General features: G+C 37.7%; 1 protein-coding gene across 1 annotated transcript in view; it reads right to left on the bottom strand.

Moving 5' to 3' along the window:
• Positions 1-14,646, bottom strand: part of ODAD2 (outer dynein arm docking complex subunit 2) — a 175,192-nt gene extending 160,546 nt beyond the window's left edge. The window contains exons 1-5 of the mRNA XM_045585889.1: positions 14,392-14,646; positions 2,914-3,071; positions 1,484-1,676; positions 766-872; positions 457-593 (exon numbers count right to left, since the gene is read on the bottom strand). Of these exons, the coding sequence (XP_045441845.1) occupies positions 457-593; positions 766-872; positions 1,484-1,676; positions 2,914-3,071; positions 14,392-14,615 (819 nt within the window). The 5' untranslated portion in view covers positions 14,616-14,646. The remainder of the gene's footprint in view (positions 1-456; positions 594-765; positions 873-1,483; positions 1,677-2,913; positions 3,072-14,391) is intronic.
• Between the last annotated feature and the right edge of the window lie 1,516 nt (positions 14,647-16,162).

Below are 16,162 nucleotides of genomic sequence, written 5' to 3'. Positions count from 1 at the left end.
GTACTAGCACAGCCTGGCAGTAGCTCCTCTCCAGGCCCCAGGGTCCTAGCTACATGGGGCACCTCCTCCAGGCAGCTACATTTTGACAATCCCCCCTCCTCTTCCCTTTATCCCTCAACTCTTATGGCAGAAGCTGCAGTTATTGATTCTGTGTTATCACAGTGCTCCTTTTTTGACTTTTCTTTCCTTTAATGCTTGATATTATGTTAAAGAGGTTTCTCTTTTATGGAGTGGAATGAGTCTTTTAGAAGCCATTTCTTAGAAAACTGACCTGCAATGGGGACACTGGGCTAATTCTGAGACAGCAAGTACACACAGAGAAAGGGATCTGCTGGAATCCCACAGAACAGTATTTCATGGTCTATGCTCACTGGAGTTCAATCCTAGAGACATGTCTACACTCCAAGACACCAACCTAAGCACCAATACCAATTCTGTTTTTTAAAAATTACTTACGCCATTTAAAAATACTCCTTCTTCACTACAAGTAATGCACAAAGTTTCAACATCATGTGGTTTCACCAGCACATAGCAAATTTCCCCAAGAATCTGTCTCCAAGGTGGGGCTCGACATCCATTTGGATATTCATAATCTGAAACCAATTATCAATCAGTTTAGAGTTTTGTAAAATATGTTGGCTCACAAATAAATATTATTAAATTGTTTTTGTTTTCTTAATTATTAAGTTCCAATGTAGTTATTGAAGCATTTTGAATAATAATTATGAAAATATATAACATTAATGAATCTGAGAAGCTGTAAACCTGAGGTATATTTGATAGATTCCAAGACTGTTTGTTCTCCTTTTCCCGAGAAACGTTTGAGCAGTTCTATATCGTTCTTAACTGCTGCTGGATGTAAAGGTATTTCTCTGAAATAAATGTTTAGACATCCATTTAAAACATTTTATAACAGATTGTACAAACTATACATGAAGACATTCCATTATGTCAAGGGAAATTTTTTAATAATTAAAATTTCAGGTAATTATACAACAACAACAAAATTGCAGTTACATTTAGCCATGTTATAATGTTATTACACTGTCAAACCATCAAGGAATTACTGAACAACATTAAATATACTAACTTAAATATTCATTTTATTTCTTAATGATAATACTAAAATACTAGAAAGCACTAGAAAAATCAACAAGTTTTAAATCTGGAAAACTCTACATAATGTTTGCATTATAATTTAGTAATTTATGTGAGTCTTATTAAGAGAATCCAAATATTTTAAGGCCACTTAATGTCTTCAGAATTAGATGAAACCCCACTAGAATGTTTAGCATTGTTAAGAGCAAATTTTAGTTTTTAAAACTAGAAATATCCATGTGATAAACTAAAATTTTATTCCAATACAATTGAATGTTAAATCAATAGCAATGATTCCCATACTTTATTTTTCTCATTTTTTCCTAAAACTCTAAAAGCACTTTTTGCAACTAATGTTTAGAGGTTTATTTTTTAAAATACTCACAATGAAATACATTTTAGAGAATGATTGAGGAGGTTTACATCCAGTTGCTTAAGCAGTATGGCAATCTTCATCTTAATCTCACTTTCAGTATCATTGTCTTTGGTAATTTTATCAAGAATATTTAATATAGATGACTCTTCTTTCATTGTATTATAATCCAAGCCCAGGATTTTTGCTACAGGATTTCTGTTACCTGACCAAAGTAAATTAATAAAAATTATTCTGTTATCTTCTATAATAAGAAACATAAAGTTAAACAAATCCATTGAAGCCCACTCAACTGTATTTCTTTCATTATGCTTTCTCTCATCAATCCAATTAGAATCAATGTCCACTTCTCAAATTTACTGAATTTAGGAACTTTCTTACACCTTTTGAAATGTTCTTTCTTTATAGTAATATTACTAGTATATGTTATCTTCCTAACAGGAAAAAGAACAAGACATTCCTTTATTTTTTTTTAGTTGACCATGAGGAATTCAATTAATATATTCAGAATTGATTTGTAGAGAAATACTGTTTTCCTTAGAAGAAACATCACTAGAACTATGTGTATACCAGTGCTCAGTACTCACAATAAGTATGCATGCTTCTTTACAAAGTTGCATGCTTCCCTTGGTCTAGAGTTCTTCTGCCAGACTTTTCCACCTGTTCAAACTGTATATATATACCAGGGACCCGGTGCATGAAATTTGTGCACTGGGGGCAGGGGTCCCTTAGCCCGGCCTGCACCCTCTTGCAGTCTGGGACCCCCGACCACTTAGGCCTGCTTTCTGCCACTGCCAATGCGCTCACCAGGCATGAGCCCGGCTTCTGGCTGAGCGGCACACCCCTGTGGGAGCACACTGAACACCAGGTGGCAACTCCTGCATTGAGCATCTGCCTCCTGGTGGTCAATGTGCATCATAGTGACCGGTCATTCTGGTTGTTCCACCATAAAGGTCACTTAGACTTTTATTATATAGGTATGCATAAATATACATATTTACTCCTATTTACTCCTTACACAAGGAGATGCTTAGGAAATGCTTACAGAGATGAAGGGGAAAAGGAAAGAAGGGAAAGAGGAAGGATGGGAAGGAGGAATTGGGAGAAGAGAGAAAAGGAGGGAAAGAAGGAGGAATTCCAGTCATGGATATGGACCTTAAAGGCTACAGGCTTTAGGTTGTTCCAAAAGCTAAAAAAACTCTTTTTGAAATTAGTAATCTAGAAGTTTACTAGTAGCAAAGTATTGAGCCTTTCATTTTAAAGTAGAAATTTGATACAGGTAAGCATAACATTTTGCCAAGTAAGATTAATGACTTTTTATGAAGCTGAATATAATTTTTTACCTTTTAGGTTACAAAACTTTTTTCAAGAGACTGTAACAAGATTTTCCCCAAGATTATGTTTCTAAAAGTTCAAATCACAGGATGGAGTGTAAATATCACCTTCAATGCATGCTTGTGCTTCCTTCAGCTTTGTATCTTTAGCAATCAATAAGAAGCATGACAGCTGCCCAAAACTCCTAACTTTAATTTGCGGTACAGAAAGAAATAGCAAAGGCTGTCCATTTTCATCAGATTCTTCTGATTTGACTGTTGTTGCACTAAAAATTAAAAAAGGAAAAAAGGAAAGCTTAGAGTTAACTGGATGTTAAAAGTTAAATTTAAGATATTTTGGCAAATTATTTCCACGTTATCATTATAAAATAGAGAATATAAATACTACTTGTTAGAAGCTCATCTATTTTCCTATTTTCATCTACTCTCAGAACCTTAAAACTCCACACTTATTAGCAATTAGAGGCCTGATGCACGAAATCTATGCATGGGGAGGGGGTGTCCCTCATCTCAACTTGCACCCTCTCCAATCTGGGATCTCTCTCACAATCCAGGACTGCTGGCTCCCAACTGCTCATTTGCCTGCCTTCCTGATTGCCCCTAACCGCTTCTGCCTGCCAGCCTGGTCACCCCCTAACCACTCCCATGCCAGCCTGATTGATGTCTAACTGCTCCCCTGCCAGACTGTTTGCCCACAACTTCCCTCCTCTGCTGGCCTGGTCACCCCTTAACTTCCCTCCCCTGCAGGCTTGATTGCCCCCAACTGCCCTCCCCTGCTGGCATCTTGTGGTGGCCATCTTGTGTCCACATGGGGGCAGGATCTTTGACCACATGGGGGCAGCTATCTTGATCTTTTGTGTTGGAGTGATGGTCAATCTGCATATTACTCTTTTATTAGATAGTATAGAGGCCAGATGCATGGGTGGGGGCCAGCTGGTTTCCCCTAAGGGTGTCCTGGATTAGTGGGGGTTCCCTTGGGGCATAGGGTGGCCTGGGCGAGGGGGCCTGTGGCCATGCCCCCAGTGACCCAAACAGAGGCCCTGGTATCTGGGATATATTTATTGTCTACAATTAAAACTTTCTAGCCTGGAGCAAAGCCAAGCCTTCTCCTCACTCAGTGGCAGCCATTTCTGTTGTTTATTCACCTTCTATAACTGAAACTTTGTAGCCTTGAGTGGAGGCCTGGGCCAACCAGGTTGTGTGGAAAGCTTGCCTTCCTCCCTTGCCCAGGAAACCCAAGCCTCCCTCCTGCTCTCTGTGGTGGCAACCATCTTGGTTGGGGTTAATTTGCATATTCACTCTGACTGGCTGGTGGGCGTGGCTGGTGGGTGTGGTCTGTGGGTGTAGCAGAGTGGTGGTTAATTTGCATATTATTCTTTTATTAGGTAGGATGATAGTGAGCCATATGACATATCCAGGAAGAAAACTTTAAGCAATTTCTTAAAAACCTACACTAACTCAACCAGTTTTTTGTTTTTATAACAATATTAGAGGCCCATTGCATGAAGATTCATGCAAGAATAGGCCTTTCTTCCCCGGGTTTCGCTCCCAGATACCTGAGAGCCTTTGCAAGTCTTCGCTCCCAGCCAGAGCGCTGCTCCTGTAGCTTCCTCAGCCCTCCGCCCTCTCCCTCATAGTAGGTGTCCCGCCCCACCCTGGGGCTCCACTTCTGTGTATATAAATTAGCTCGCCATCTTTGTTTGGTTAATTTGCATACTCACTCCTGATTGGCTTATGGGTGTTGTGGGAATATGGTCAGTTTTCATATTTCTCTTTTATTAGTGTAGATGTTCAACATTTTAAAAAACCATTCATGTTTTGAGGTTTTATAATGTTATATTTATACAATCATTTTAATTTATTGATTTTAGAGAGAAGGAAGGAGAGAGAATGAAAGACAGAAGATTTGTTGTTCCACTTATTGATGCATTCATTGGTTGATTTTTTTTTATGTGCTCTGATTGAGGATCGAACCCACAATCTTGTCATATCGGGACCACAATCTAAGCAACTGAGCTCCCTGGCAAGGGCTATACAATTTTTACACCACAGCAATTAATGATTAGATATTTTCTTGGCTATTCTGTACTGTTAACAAAAAAGCTATATAAAAAGACAAACCAGATCTTCTCTATAGATTGTTTTCCCACTCCAAACACCTTAATTAGGTTTACTCTAGGACTTTAAGCAGTTTTTCTAAATGTTTTTTTCCTGATTAGAAATTATTGGATCTCCTATATTTGTATTTCTGTCTACTTTGATGATATTTTTAAGTCAGCATTTAAATTTTTTAAAGATTTTTTTTTTCCTGACAGTAACCTGTTTCCCCGAAAATAAGACAGTGTCTTATATTATTTTTTTCTCCCAAAGTTGCGCTAGGTCTTATTTTCAGGGGATGTCTTATCTTTCCATGCACTAGGTCTTATTTTCGGAAGATGTCTTATTTTCGGGGAATAGTTCTATAAGTTTTTACTACTTAAAACATTAATTAAACTGGTTAACTTTTTTCATTACATACTGATAACCCTAGAAAAACTCCCATATCTTTAGATCTAATCTAACATATTTTAAATTATAATGCTGATAAATAGATGTGAAATATTAACAGTTGAACAGAAAAAGTAAATCTGACAGACTCAGACTGTCTACTACCGTGTTTCCCCGAAAATAAGACATCCTCTGAAAATAAGACCTAGCGCATGAAAAGATAAGACATCCCCTGAAAATAAGACCTAGCACAACTTTGGGAGAAAAAATTAATATAAGACACTGTCTTATTTTTGGGGAAACAGGGTATTAACACTTTTTCACTAGAAAAGAAACAAGAATATAGAAACTGTAGGAGTCAGAATAATGGCTTCCCCCAAATGTCCATGTTTTAGTCCACAAAACCTGAGAATATGTTACCTTCCATGGCAAAAGTGAATTTGCAGATGGATTAAGTTAAGGATCATGAGATGGAAATACTACTTGGAAATATCTAGGTTGATCCAAGGTGGTGGGAAGGATTTTTGGGAAGGCAGGCAGAAGGATGAAATCAGGGAAGGTGATGTAACAATGAAAACAGGTCAGGGAAATGCAGAGTTGAGAGGCACTGCACGCAGGTAGCCTCTGGCAGCTGAGAGAGGCAGGAATGAATTTCTTCAGCCCCCACAAGAAACACAGCCCTGCCAACATTCATTTTAGCTCTGCAGACTCATTTTAGATATTTCACCTCCAGAACAGTAAGATAGTAAAGCTGTGTTGTTTTAACACATTAAGTACATGGTAATTTGTTACAGCAGCAATAGGAAGCTATGACAGGGTCATTTTAAAGTTTTGTGTACTGCTCTATCCAAAGTACCTCACACAGTAACTGCACACAGAAGGTGTTCAACCATTATAAGAGGAATGAATGAACAAAATGTTTTCAGATTTGCCAGTGATGTGCACTGTGTACAAAATGTATATTTTCTCTAAAATAAAACTTTTGAAGTAGTGTCCTTAGGCAAGAGGAGATTTTTAAAGGCCTGTAATCAAGGCTGGACCCTAGTGCTAAGTGGATGGTGAGAGAACTAAGTTATAGGCCAAATGAATGCCAACAATATCAAGCTACTAACTTAAGAAAGTAAAAATCCTTCTGGAAAAAGGAAGAACTAAAGGCACAGGTGACATTTTTCATTGCTCCTACCAGTTGAAACCTGTAACTCAGAGCCAGCTACATGGAGGATGTGGAAGAACAGGTTTCCATTTCCGAGCTCACAGTTTCTCACAGCTGGAAAAAAAAAGAGCTCTCAGAAAGAAAAATGCTGCACTCACCTCATGAACATCAAGAAGAATGTGCTGTAAATGAAATCCACTGACCTGGTCAAGAAACTTTCAACTGAAATTGGGAAGGGAGCTAAAACTACTCAGCAGGAAAATGTCTTGTTTATTTAGTCCCCAGTGTCCAGAACATAGTAGTTGCTCAATAAAAGCATTTTAAAATAGGAACATAGGACATAAGAAATTCAGAAACTATTTAGCAATTCTCAAGGACAAAAAACCAAAGAGCCCAATATCAAAAGTATGGCAATGAAAATTTTATCTAAATACAATATGTTAAGGTTGGAAATAACCCAGCCCTTCATGATACTGATCAGAAAACCAAGGATCAGTAAGGTATGACTTGTGAGTAATTTGAGCTTTACTGTGGGGAAGAGGTCCACTGCTCAGGCGTCCTGACTTCTCATCCATACAGAACTCTTATCAGCATATAATTTTGTCCCAACTCATCATGAAATAAAGCAAAGCTAGATTCACAACTAAAATATTGCAATATTAAAGTAAATGTGATTAAAAAATTACAGGTCTACTATGTGAAAAAAGAACAGGTAGCGTTTTTAGAAAGGCATTCAGAACGCTGACCCAATTTATAAATTTCAAAACTAGATTCTAAAAAATCAAAGCACCCCAGCTGTGTGTACCACCAACAGATGGTGTTACCATTGAGTGGTGTCACCTGTCCTTAGTTTACAGTGGATTTTGGGCTTCATTCTGAATATTATTAATCTCATCCTGACAAGAACAAAAGCAATTGAAAAAGAGTAATAAAAGGACCTATAATTTCCATTAAAATGAAAGTAAAGACTCTCCCACCCCCGCCCCTCTGCAAATTGAACATGAAGAGATGATGACAAATGTTATTACAGGTTGAGCAGCTGTACCCTGGAAATGATTCTAAAGGAAAGGAATGAATCCTGCAACATGTGCAAAGTGCTATGCCTGTGTAGTCAGTTAAAAGCAACCTGCAAAAAAAGGAAAGAAGATAGTTGATGAAATGTAAAACCTTTCCAGTGTGTGACTCAAAGATCAGTTTCAATGTCAGATGCCAGTAAGCCTAATGAAGGCGGCTGATCAAACTTCCACAGGCTGTTCCAGAGAGTGCATTTGGAAATGCACAATGTCAAATAAGAAGTGAGGCCTCAAGTATAAACATATTCCCAAAAATGTCTGTAGAAGTAAAAAGAAAAAGGGAGTTAGCTTAACTACTTCAACCAACTTTCTCTGTAGATAAAACTGACCTGAATTTGCAACCGGAGGCTGAGAGAAGGTATAAGAAGAAGAATCTGCCTTTATTCTAAAACATCCAAAGATATTGCTGTTTTCCATAGTGGCTGCACCAGTCTTGTATTCCCACCAGTAGTGTACTAAGGGTTCCCATTTCTCCACATCCTAAACCAGTATATCTTTTGTTGATTTGTGGATGACAGTCATTCTGAAAGGTACTAGGTGATACCTCATTGACATTTTAATCTCTCTGATGATCAGTGACTTTGAGCATTTTTTTTATGGTTCTTGGCCATCTGTATGTTCACTTTGGAGAAGTGTCCATTTAGGTCCTTTGCCGATTTTTTAATTGAATTGTTTGTATTCCTTTTGTTAAGTTGTATGAATTCCTTATATATTTTAGAAATTAATCCCTTATCAAGTGTAACACTGGTAAATATGTTTTCCCCTACAGAGGGCCTCTGTTTCATTTAGTTGGTGGTTTCTTTTGCTGTGCAAAAGCATTTATTTTGATGTAGTCCCATTTGTTTATTTTTTTTTTATAAGTTTCCCTTGTCCTAGGAGATGAATTAGCAAATATCATGAAAATGGAGCTGCCATTTGACCCAGTAATCCCACTTCTAGGAATACATCTTAGGAAACCTGAAATACCAAACAGAAAATACACACTGAATGGGCAGATTATTATGATCTCTGAATGCATAATAATCTGGCCACTCAGTTTATATCCTATATAATAAAAGGCTAATATGCAAATTGTCCTCTTGACCAGGAGTTCGATCAGCAGGTAGGCCAGCCAACTCTTCATGTCCCCTCCTCCTGGCCAGGCTGGCCAGACCCCACCCATGCACAAATTCATATACTGGACCTCTAATACATACATACATATTTACACACACACACACACACACACACACACACACACACCAATTGGCCATATTATTATGCATTCAGAGATCATAATAATCTGGCTACTCAGTGTATATGCACCCCATATTCATAGCAGCACAATTTATAATAGCTAAGTAGATCTGGAAACAGCCCAAGGGCCCATCAGTAGATGAGTGGATAAAAAAGGTTGGTACATTTATACCATGGAATACTATGCAACTGCTAAATAGAAGGATCTTTTATCTTTTGAGACAGCATGGAGGGACCTGGAGAGCATTATACTAATCAAAATAAGTCAGTCAGAGAAAGAAAAGTATCACATGATCTCATATGTGGAATCTAATGAACAAAATTAACTGATAAACAAAATAGATCCAGAGACATAGAAGTATGTAACAGACTGACAAATATCAGAAGGAAAGCGGGGGTTGGAGGGTGGGAAGGGAGAGATTAACAGGGGAACTTATATGATTATATGTAAAACCTATGGACACAAACAATAGTGTGGTGAAGGCCTGGGGGGTGGGGGGGGGGAAGGGAGCAGGTGTAAGGTTGAGAGGGTAAATGGGAAAAAACAGGGGAACATCTGTAATACTTTCAACAATAAAGACAAGTTAAAAAAAAAAAAAAAGTCCTGGCCTGGATGGCTTCAGGGGTGAATTTTACCAAACATTCAAAGAGGAACTTACTAATACCTATCTTCTTCAAACCATTCCAAAAATTCAAGAGGGGGGAAGACTCTCTTTATGAGATTAACTTTATCTTAATTCCAAAACTAGATAAAGACACTACAAAAAAGACAATTATAGGCCAATATTCCTGATGAACATAGATGCTAAAATCCTCAATAAAGTATTAGCAAATTAGATGCAGTAATCCATATATATTGTGACTGGTCACAATGACACGGATGCTCAGTGCAGGAGCTGTCCCCTGGTGTTCAGTACACTCCCACAGCCAACCTCCTGGTCCCTCCCTGAAGCCTGCTGGCCCAAATGGACTCCAATCACAGGCCAGGCCAAGGACTCCACCGTGCACAAATTTGTTCATGTATATTAAAAAGATCATACACCACAATTAAGTGGGATTTGTTCCAGGGATGCAAGGCTGGTATAATATTCATGTATAAATATAAAAGCCTAAGCGAATGTTCCGACAGAACAACTGAAATGACCTGTCACTATGATGCACACTGACCACCAGGGGACAGATGTTCAATGCAGGAGCTGCCCCCGGGTGATCAGTTCACTCCCATAGCAGGAGTGCTGCTCAGCCAGAGGCTGGGCTCACAGCTGGTGAGCACAACAGCGGGAGCCTCTCCCTCCTCCGTGACTCTGTGATAGCACGAAGGAGCAGGGAGCATGGTAAGTGGCGAGAACATGGTGCAAGAACAGCCACCTGCCACTTCGCACACTGCCACGACCTTCGGGGGATGTCCAACTGTGGGTTAAGGCCCGATCCTTGCAGACATAGCCTACACCAGCAGTTGGACATCCCCTGAGGGGTCCCAGATTGCAAGAGGGCACAGGCCAGTTTGAGGAACCCCCACCAGGCACAAATCTGTGCAATGGGCCTCTAGTAAGTCAATAAATGTGGCATAGCATAGAAACAAAATGAAAGATAAAAATCACATAATTTTATCAATAGATACAGAAAAAGCATTGCATAAAATCCAGCACTGATTTATGATACAAACTCTTACCAAAGTGTTAATAAAGAGACCATACCTCAACATAATAAAGACCATATATGAAAACCTACAGCAAACATTATACTCAACAGGAAAAACTAAAAGTGTTTCCCTGCAGATCAGGAACAAGCCCAGGATGTCTGCTTTCACCACTCTGATTCAACATAGTACTGGAAGTTCCAGCCAAAGCAATCAAATAAGAAGAAATAAAATGCATCCAAATTGGAAATGATGAAGTAAAATTGTCATTATTCACAGATGACATGATAATGTATATAGAAAACCCCAAAGGCTCCACCAAAATGCTACTAGATCTAATATATGAATTTGGAAAAGTAGCAGGATATAAAATATATATCCAGAAATCAATAGCATTTCTATACACCAATAATGAAATATCAGAAAGAGAACTAAGAAAACAATCTCACTATTATAACAACAACAAAATGTGAGGTACCTAAGAATAAATTTAACCAAGGAGGTAAAATATCTTCACTTGGAAAATTATAGAAAATTGAAGAAAGAAACTGAGGAAGACACAAATAAGTGGAAACATATACCATGTTCATGAATTAAAAGAATTAACATCATTAAAATGTCCATACAACCAAAGAAATCTAAGATTCAATGTAATCTCAATTAAAATACCAATAACATATTGCACAGATCTAGACCAAATATTCCAAAAATTTATATGGAACCAAAAAAGACCCCAAATTGGCTTAGCAGTCTTGAGAAAGAACAAAATTGGAAGGATCACAATGCCAGATATCAAACTATTTTACAAGGCAATTGTAAACAAAACAGCCCAGTACTGTATTAAGAACAGGCATATTGATCAATGTAAAAGAACAGAAAGCTCAGAAATCAACCTCTATGGCCAACTAATATTTTACAAAAAAGGCAAGAGCATACAATGGAGTGAAGATACTATTTAATAAATGGTGTTGGGAAATTTGGACAAATACCTGCAAAAAAATGAACTAGACAAACAACTAACACCATACACAAGAATAAACTCAAAATGAATAAAAGACTTAAATGTAAGGCCTGAAACTATAAAGATCCCAGAAAAGGACATAGGCAGTAAAATCTCAGACATCTGTCATAGCAATATTTTTGCCAATATATCTCCTAGGGCAAGGAAAACAAGGAAAAAAAAATAAACAAACGGGATTACATCAAACCAAAAGCTTCTGCACAGCAAAAGAAATCATCAACAAAATGAAAAGGGAGTCCATTTTATGGGAAAATGTTCTTGCCAATCTGATAAGAGGTTAATTTCCAAAATATTTAAGGAACTTACCCAACTAACAACAGGAACACAAAAATCCAATTCAAAAAGGGCAATGGACCTAAATAGACACTTCTACAAAGAGAACACACGGTGGTCAATGGACACATGAAAAAAAAATTGTAATGCCACTAATCATCAGAGAGGTCCAAATTAAAACCACAGTGAGATATCACTTCACACCCGCCAACAACAAAAGGTGCTGGTGAGGATTCAGAGAAAAGGGAACCATAGTGCACTGTTGATGGGAATGCAGACTGGTGCAGCCACTGTGGGAAATAGTATGGAATTTTCTTTTAAAAATTAATAATAGAACTGCTGATTGACCCAACAATCCCACTTCTGGAAATATATACTAAGAATCCTGAAACACTTATAGAAAGAAGGTGAAGAGAATAGTTAAAGAACATGTAAGCACAGCCCATGGACAAAGACAACAACCTGGTTAGAGCCAGAGGGAGGGTAGGGTGGTATTTTGGGTAAAAGGGAGGTAAATGAGGGACATCTGTAATAATTTCTACAACAACAAATAATAAGTGTAACAAATAAGTTTGAAGATAGAAAACTTGGTCCAAGGAAAAGTTGCATAGTAAATCTGATAGAGGAAGGGGTGGCTCAAAACACACATGGTGTCAAAATATCAAAACATCCCACTTAAGAGGGAACACTGTACATAAAGACTGTGTACAGAGATATATAAAGCAAATAGAGAAGTAGAGATACATTTGAGGTGTATAACAAGCCCACTTAAGGAGGCCTCAGATGTGCTCATGTTTGCACTTGGAACATAAAATTAGAACAGAGGCAAGATACAATGACAATTGTGATACTCTTCTGACACCTGCTTAACCTATCTTTGTAGATTAAGTCATTCATGTTTGTTATTAGCTTTACAGATGAGTTTATCTTTAAAAAAAAAAGAATGTGTGATATTACACTGAACTTAGTTAAATGGGAGCGATAAAGAATGACAAGCTTCTCGGAAGAAAGTAACTATAGGCAATTAAAAATAAAATACAATTTTAAAAATTCAGAGAAGGCAGAGCATGATACCAGAGCTAAAGAGCTTTTAAAATGCAATTCAAGAATGGTTTAACAGTTCTAAAAATAAAATTCTGAGTTTATTCTCACAAATAACCCCAAAAGGAAAAACTGGAAAAGGCATTCATAGGAAGTTTGGCTAGTTAGGGAACTGTTCTTGATATGTCAGACTTTATCTTTAAAAAAAATAATGTATATTTTTATTGATTTCAGCGAAGAAGGGAGAGGGCGATAGAAACATCAATGATGAGAGAGGATCATTGATCGGCTGCCTGCTGCATGCCCACTACTGTGGACCAAGCCCACAACCCAAGCATGTGCCCTTGATTGGAATCGAATCCAAGACCCTCCAGTCCATAGGCCAATGCTCTATCCACTGAACCAAACCAGCTAGGGCAGTATCTCAGACTTTAAAAGTTCATATATCAGAATGCCTGCAGTGGAAAATAAACCAAGGCTGACTGAAACAAAGAGAGATACATATAAATTTATATATACTTATCATAGATATTTATAATCTATAGTTGTATAATACATGACATTCATATAACATCCTATATAATAAAAGCATAATATGCAAATTGACCGAACGGCAAAATGACCAGTAGGCAGGGGGTAAAGCCAGTGAGCATGTGGCACCAGGCCAGCCAAGGCACATGCCAGTTGGCAGAGGGAGGGGACAGCGATGGGGGGAGGGGAGGCAGCAGTAAACAGCCAGCAGCAGAAGGGCGAGGGGCTAGGGGTGATCAGCCAGTCTGCTTGCCTCCCACAGAGGGAGGCCAGACTGTGACTTAGGACAGCCCCTGAGGGCTTCCGGACTGTGAGAGGGTACAAGCCAGGCTAAGAGACCCGCCCCCCCACCCCAAGTGCACAAATTTTCATGCACTGGGCCTCTAGTAGAATATATAATGATATTTATATAAATTACACAAATTTATATAAAACTAGAGGCCTGATGCATAAAATCCATGAAGAGTAGGCCTCCTTTGCCCGCTGCCAACAGCAGCTTCCTTCTGGCACCCAGGACTCGGGCGTCCCTCACAGCCCCAGCTTCGTCTGAAAGCTCGTCTAGAACAACATCTGGTCTAATTATCATGTTTTTATTATTATAGATTTATATTTTAGCTATGTTCAAAGAAGATAAATTGACAGCTTGCTGGTTAAAGTGGAGGTAGGATTTTCTTTTTTTAATCTCAGGTTTGAAAGGTTTTCATTTGAAGGCAACGTTTATTGTTAAGGAGTCTCTCCCTTATATTGAGCAAAATTTTCCATTCTCCCTCTGCCACCCCAGAAATCGATAGATTTAAAATACCAGAAGGTATGTCTACCTCAGAGATCACAAAAGCAATGCCTACTGGTGTCTGGCAGGTAATATAGGTGAGTGGAAAGGACAGACATAAAAAAATAGCTAATCTTGGGAGTGTGGTGACCTGGAGAATGCTTCCTCTATCAGAAGAAATTCAAATTCAAATTGAATATTAGTGTGTTGGCCAAACAAAATGTCCTCAGATTTCACCTGAATCTGTGGATTAGAAGATTTCTAAGATTAACAGATGTTAAATGACTTGCGAAAACTCACTATCAATCAATAAAAATGAGCACAACAAAGATAGTCAATTCTAGAAGCAATTAACTGGCTTACCTGACAACATAACCTGATTCAAATGCTGAGGGGTTCAAATCTGTCTTCCATTCAAGTGGTTCTACAAAAACATATTTTGCCTCTTGAGGATGTTTGTAGATAAAACTCTCCGCAAACATAATAATTTCTTTCAATATCGCTTCATTTAGAGGAGTCTTTTCCAGGACTCTGGTTCCATGTCCAGGAGCAGTCCACTGCACTAATCTTCCCAGGGCTACACCCATGAGTCCAACAACACTCAGAGCTGAGCTTAGCACACACACTACATCAGAGTAGAAAGAGTTAGACCAAGACAACAGCATCAAACCTTTTCACTGGACATTTTTCATTTTCACTATTTTAAGCTAGTACTACCCGACCCACATTCTGTTGAGTCTTCATATAATGGTTGATTTTTTAAATTATCTAATTGCTCCATTCAATAAAATAGTTCATTTTTCAGAACCAGCTTTAAGTAAAACTGACTACTACTTAAGGATTTTCCAATCTCTGTCTACCTTGAAATGAATACTTTTCTCATTTCCCTGGGCCTAAACGGAAACAGAAAACTCCAAAGTGGAAAAAAGAATTGGCCTTTAATTTGCAGTTCTGTTCGGACTGAAGGTAAAGGGAGCAACACTCTTTTGAGCTGGGCCAGCCGTTGTTTAGAATTATTCTGTTATCCTGACTTTCTTATAATCATTACACCTGCAACAGTGCAATGATGACTGATAACATGAATCTGGAAGCTCTGAGAGTCACTCAAATGCCTTCTGAATCAATTGGAAATAGAATAAGAACATAACTATAAAATGTAATTTTAATTTTCTCTAAAAATCGGTATACCAAACCGAAGGACTTGTATGCATGCATATAAGTACAACTAATGGACACAAAACTCTGGAGAGGGAGGGTATGTACGGGAGCGGGGGGCATTGGTATATGTACAAAAATAATAATTTAATTAAAAAATATATTTAAAAAATTGGTATACCACATATTAACCCTATAAACCAAAATATTTGAACAATCAAAATACTGTATTCTCTGCCTATATTTCCCGCCCAGAATTGTTTTATTGTAAGTTATAACTTCCATAAGAGCAAATGTGAGAGAAGTAAGAACAAAAGAGAATCTTTTTAGGGTGTTTATCAAAATTGGTTACCAAAAAATTTCTAACATTAAAATTTAAGATAGAAATTCAAATTAAATAAATTTCACTTTGGCTAAATTTGTCTTTAAAAGATTTTTAGAAAGATATCATTTTCTGTAACATTAAATAAGAGCCAAGGTAGAAAAAAAGTTCTGGCATTAATTCATAATGGTTATTTATGATACATACTGTATTAATAAAAAGATATTATATTTTTTCATATAATCTAAACTTGCTTATTTCCCCATTTGTAATCATACAGATTATTACAATCTTCCAGGATATTAGAAGAATGGTTATAAAAGTTAAATATAGAATATAATTAGCATTTTCCCCCACATCATTATTACAAAAGCAGAGGTAACAAGATTCTACAAAAATGAGTTGGGGATTTTACTTTCTGTAATCTTGAAATTCAGTAACAGGGACATCTAGATGAGTGGTTCTCATGGGGCGATACTGCCTGCTGAGTAGCAGTACAGAAGTATTAATATAGACTGTTCATCACCAAAAGGAGAGGACAAGGACATCATTGGCATTTAGTGATGAGAGTCAAGAATGCAGATGTCCTGCAATATGCAAAACAGTCCCTGAGAGAGAAGAATGCTGCTGCAATCTCCAAGCATCTAGTAGATGAAA

Source organism: Pipistrellus kuhlii, unplaced genomic scaffold, assembly GCF_014108245.1.
Source record: "Pipistrellus kuhlii isolate mPipKuh1 unplaced genomic scaffold, mPipKuh1.p scaffold_m20_p_1, whole genome shotgun sequence".
NCBI lineage: Eukaryota > Metazoa > Chordata > Mammalia > Chiroptera > Vespertilionidae > Pipistrellus > Pipistrellus kuhlii.
Note: the sequence above shows the minus strand (reverse complement) of the source record. Positions and strands in the feature narration are given on the sequence as shown.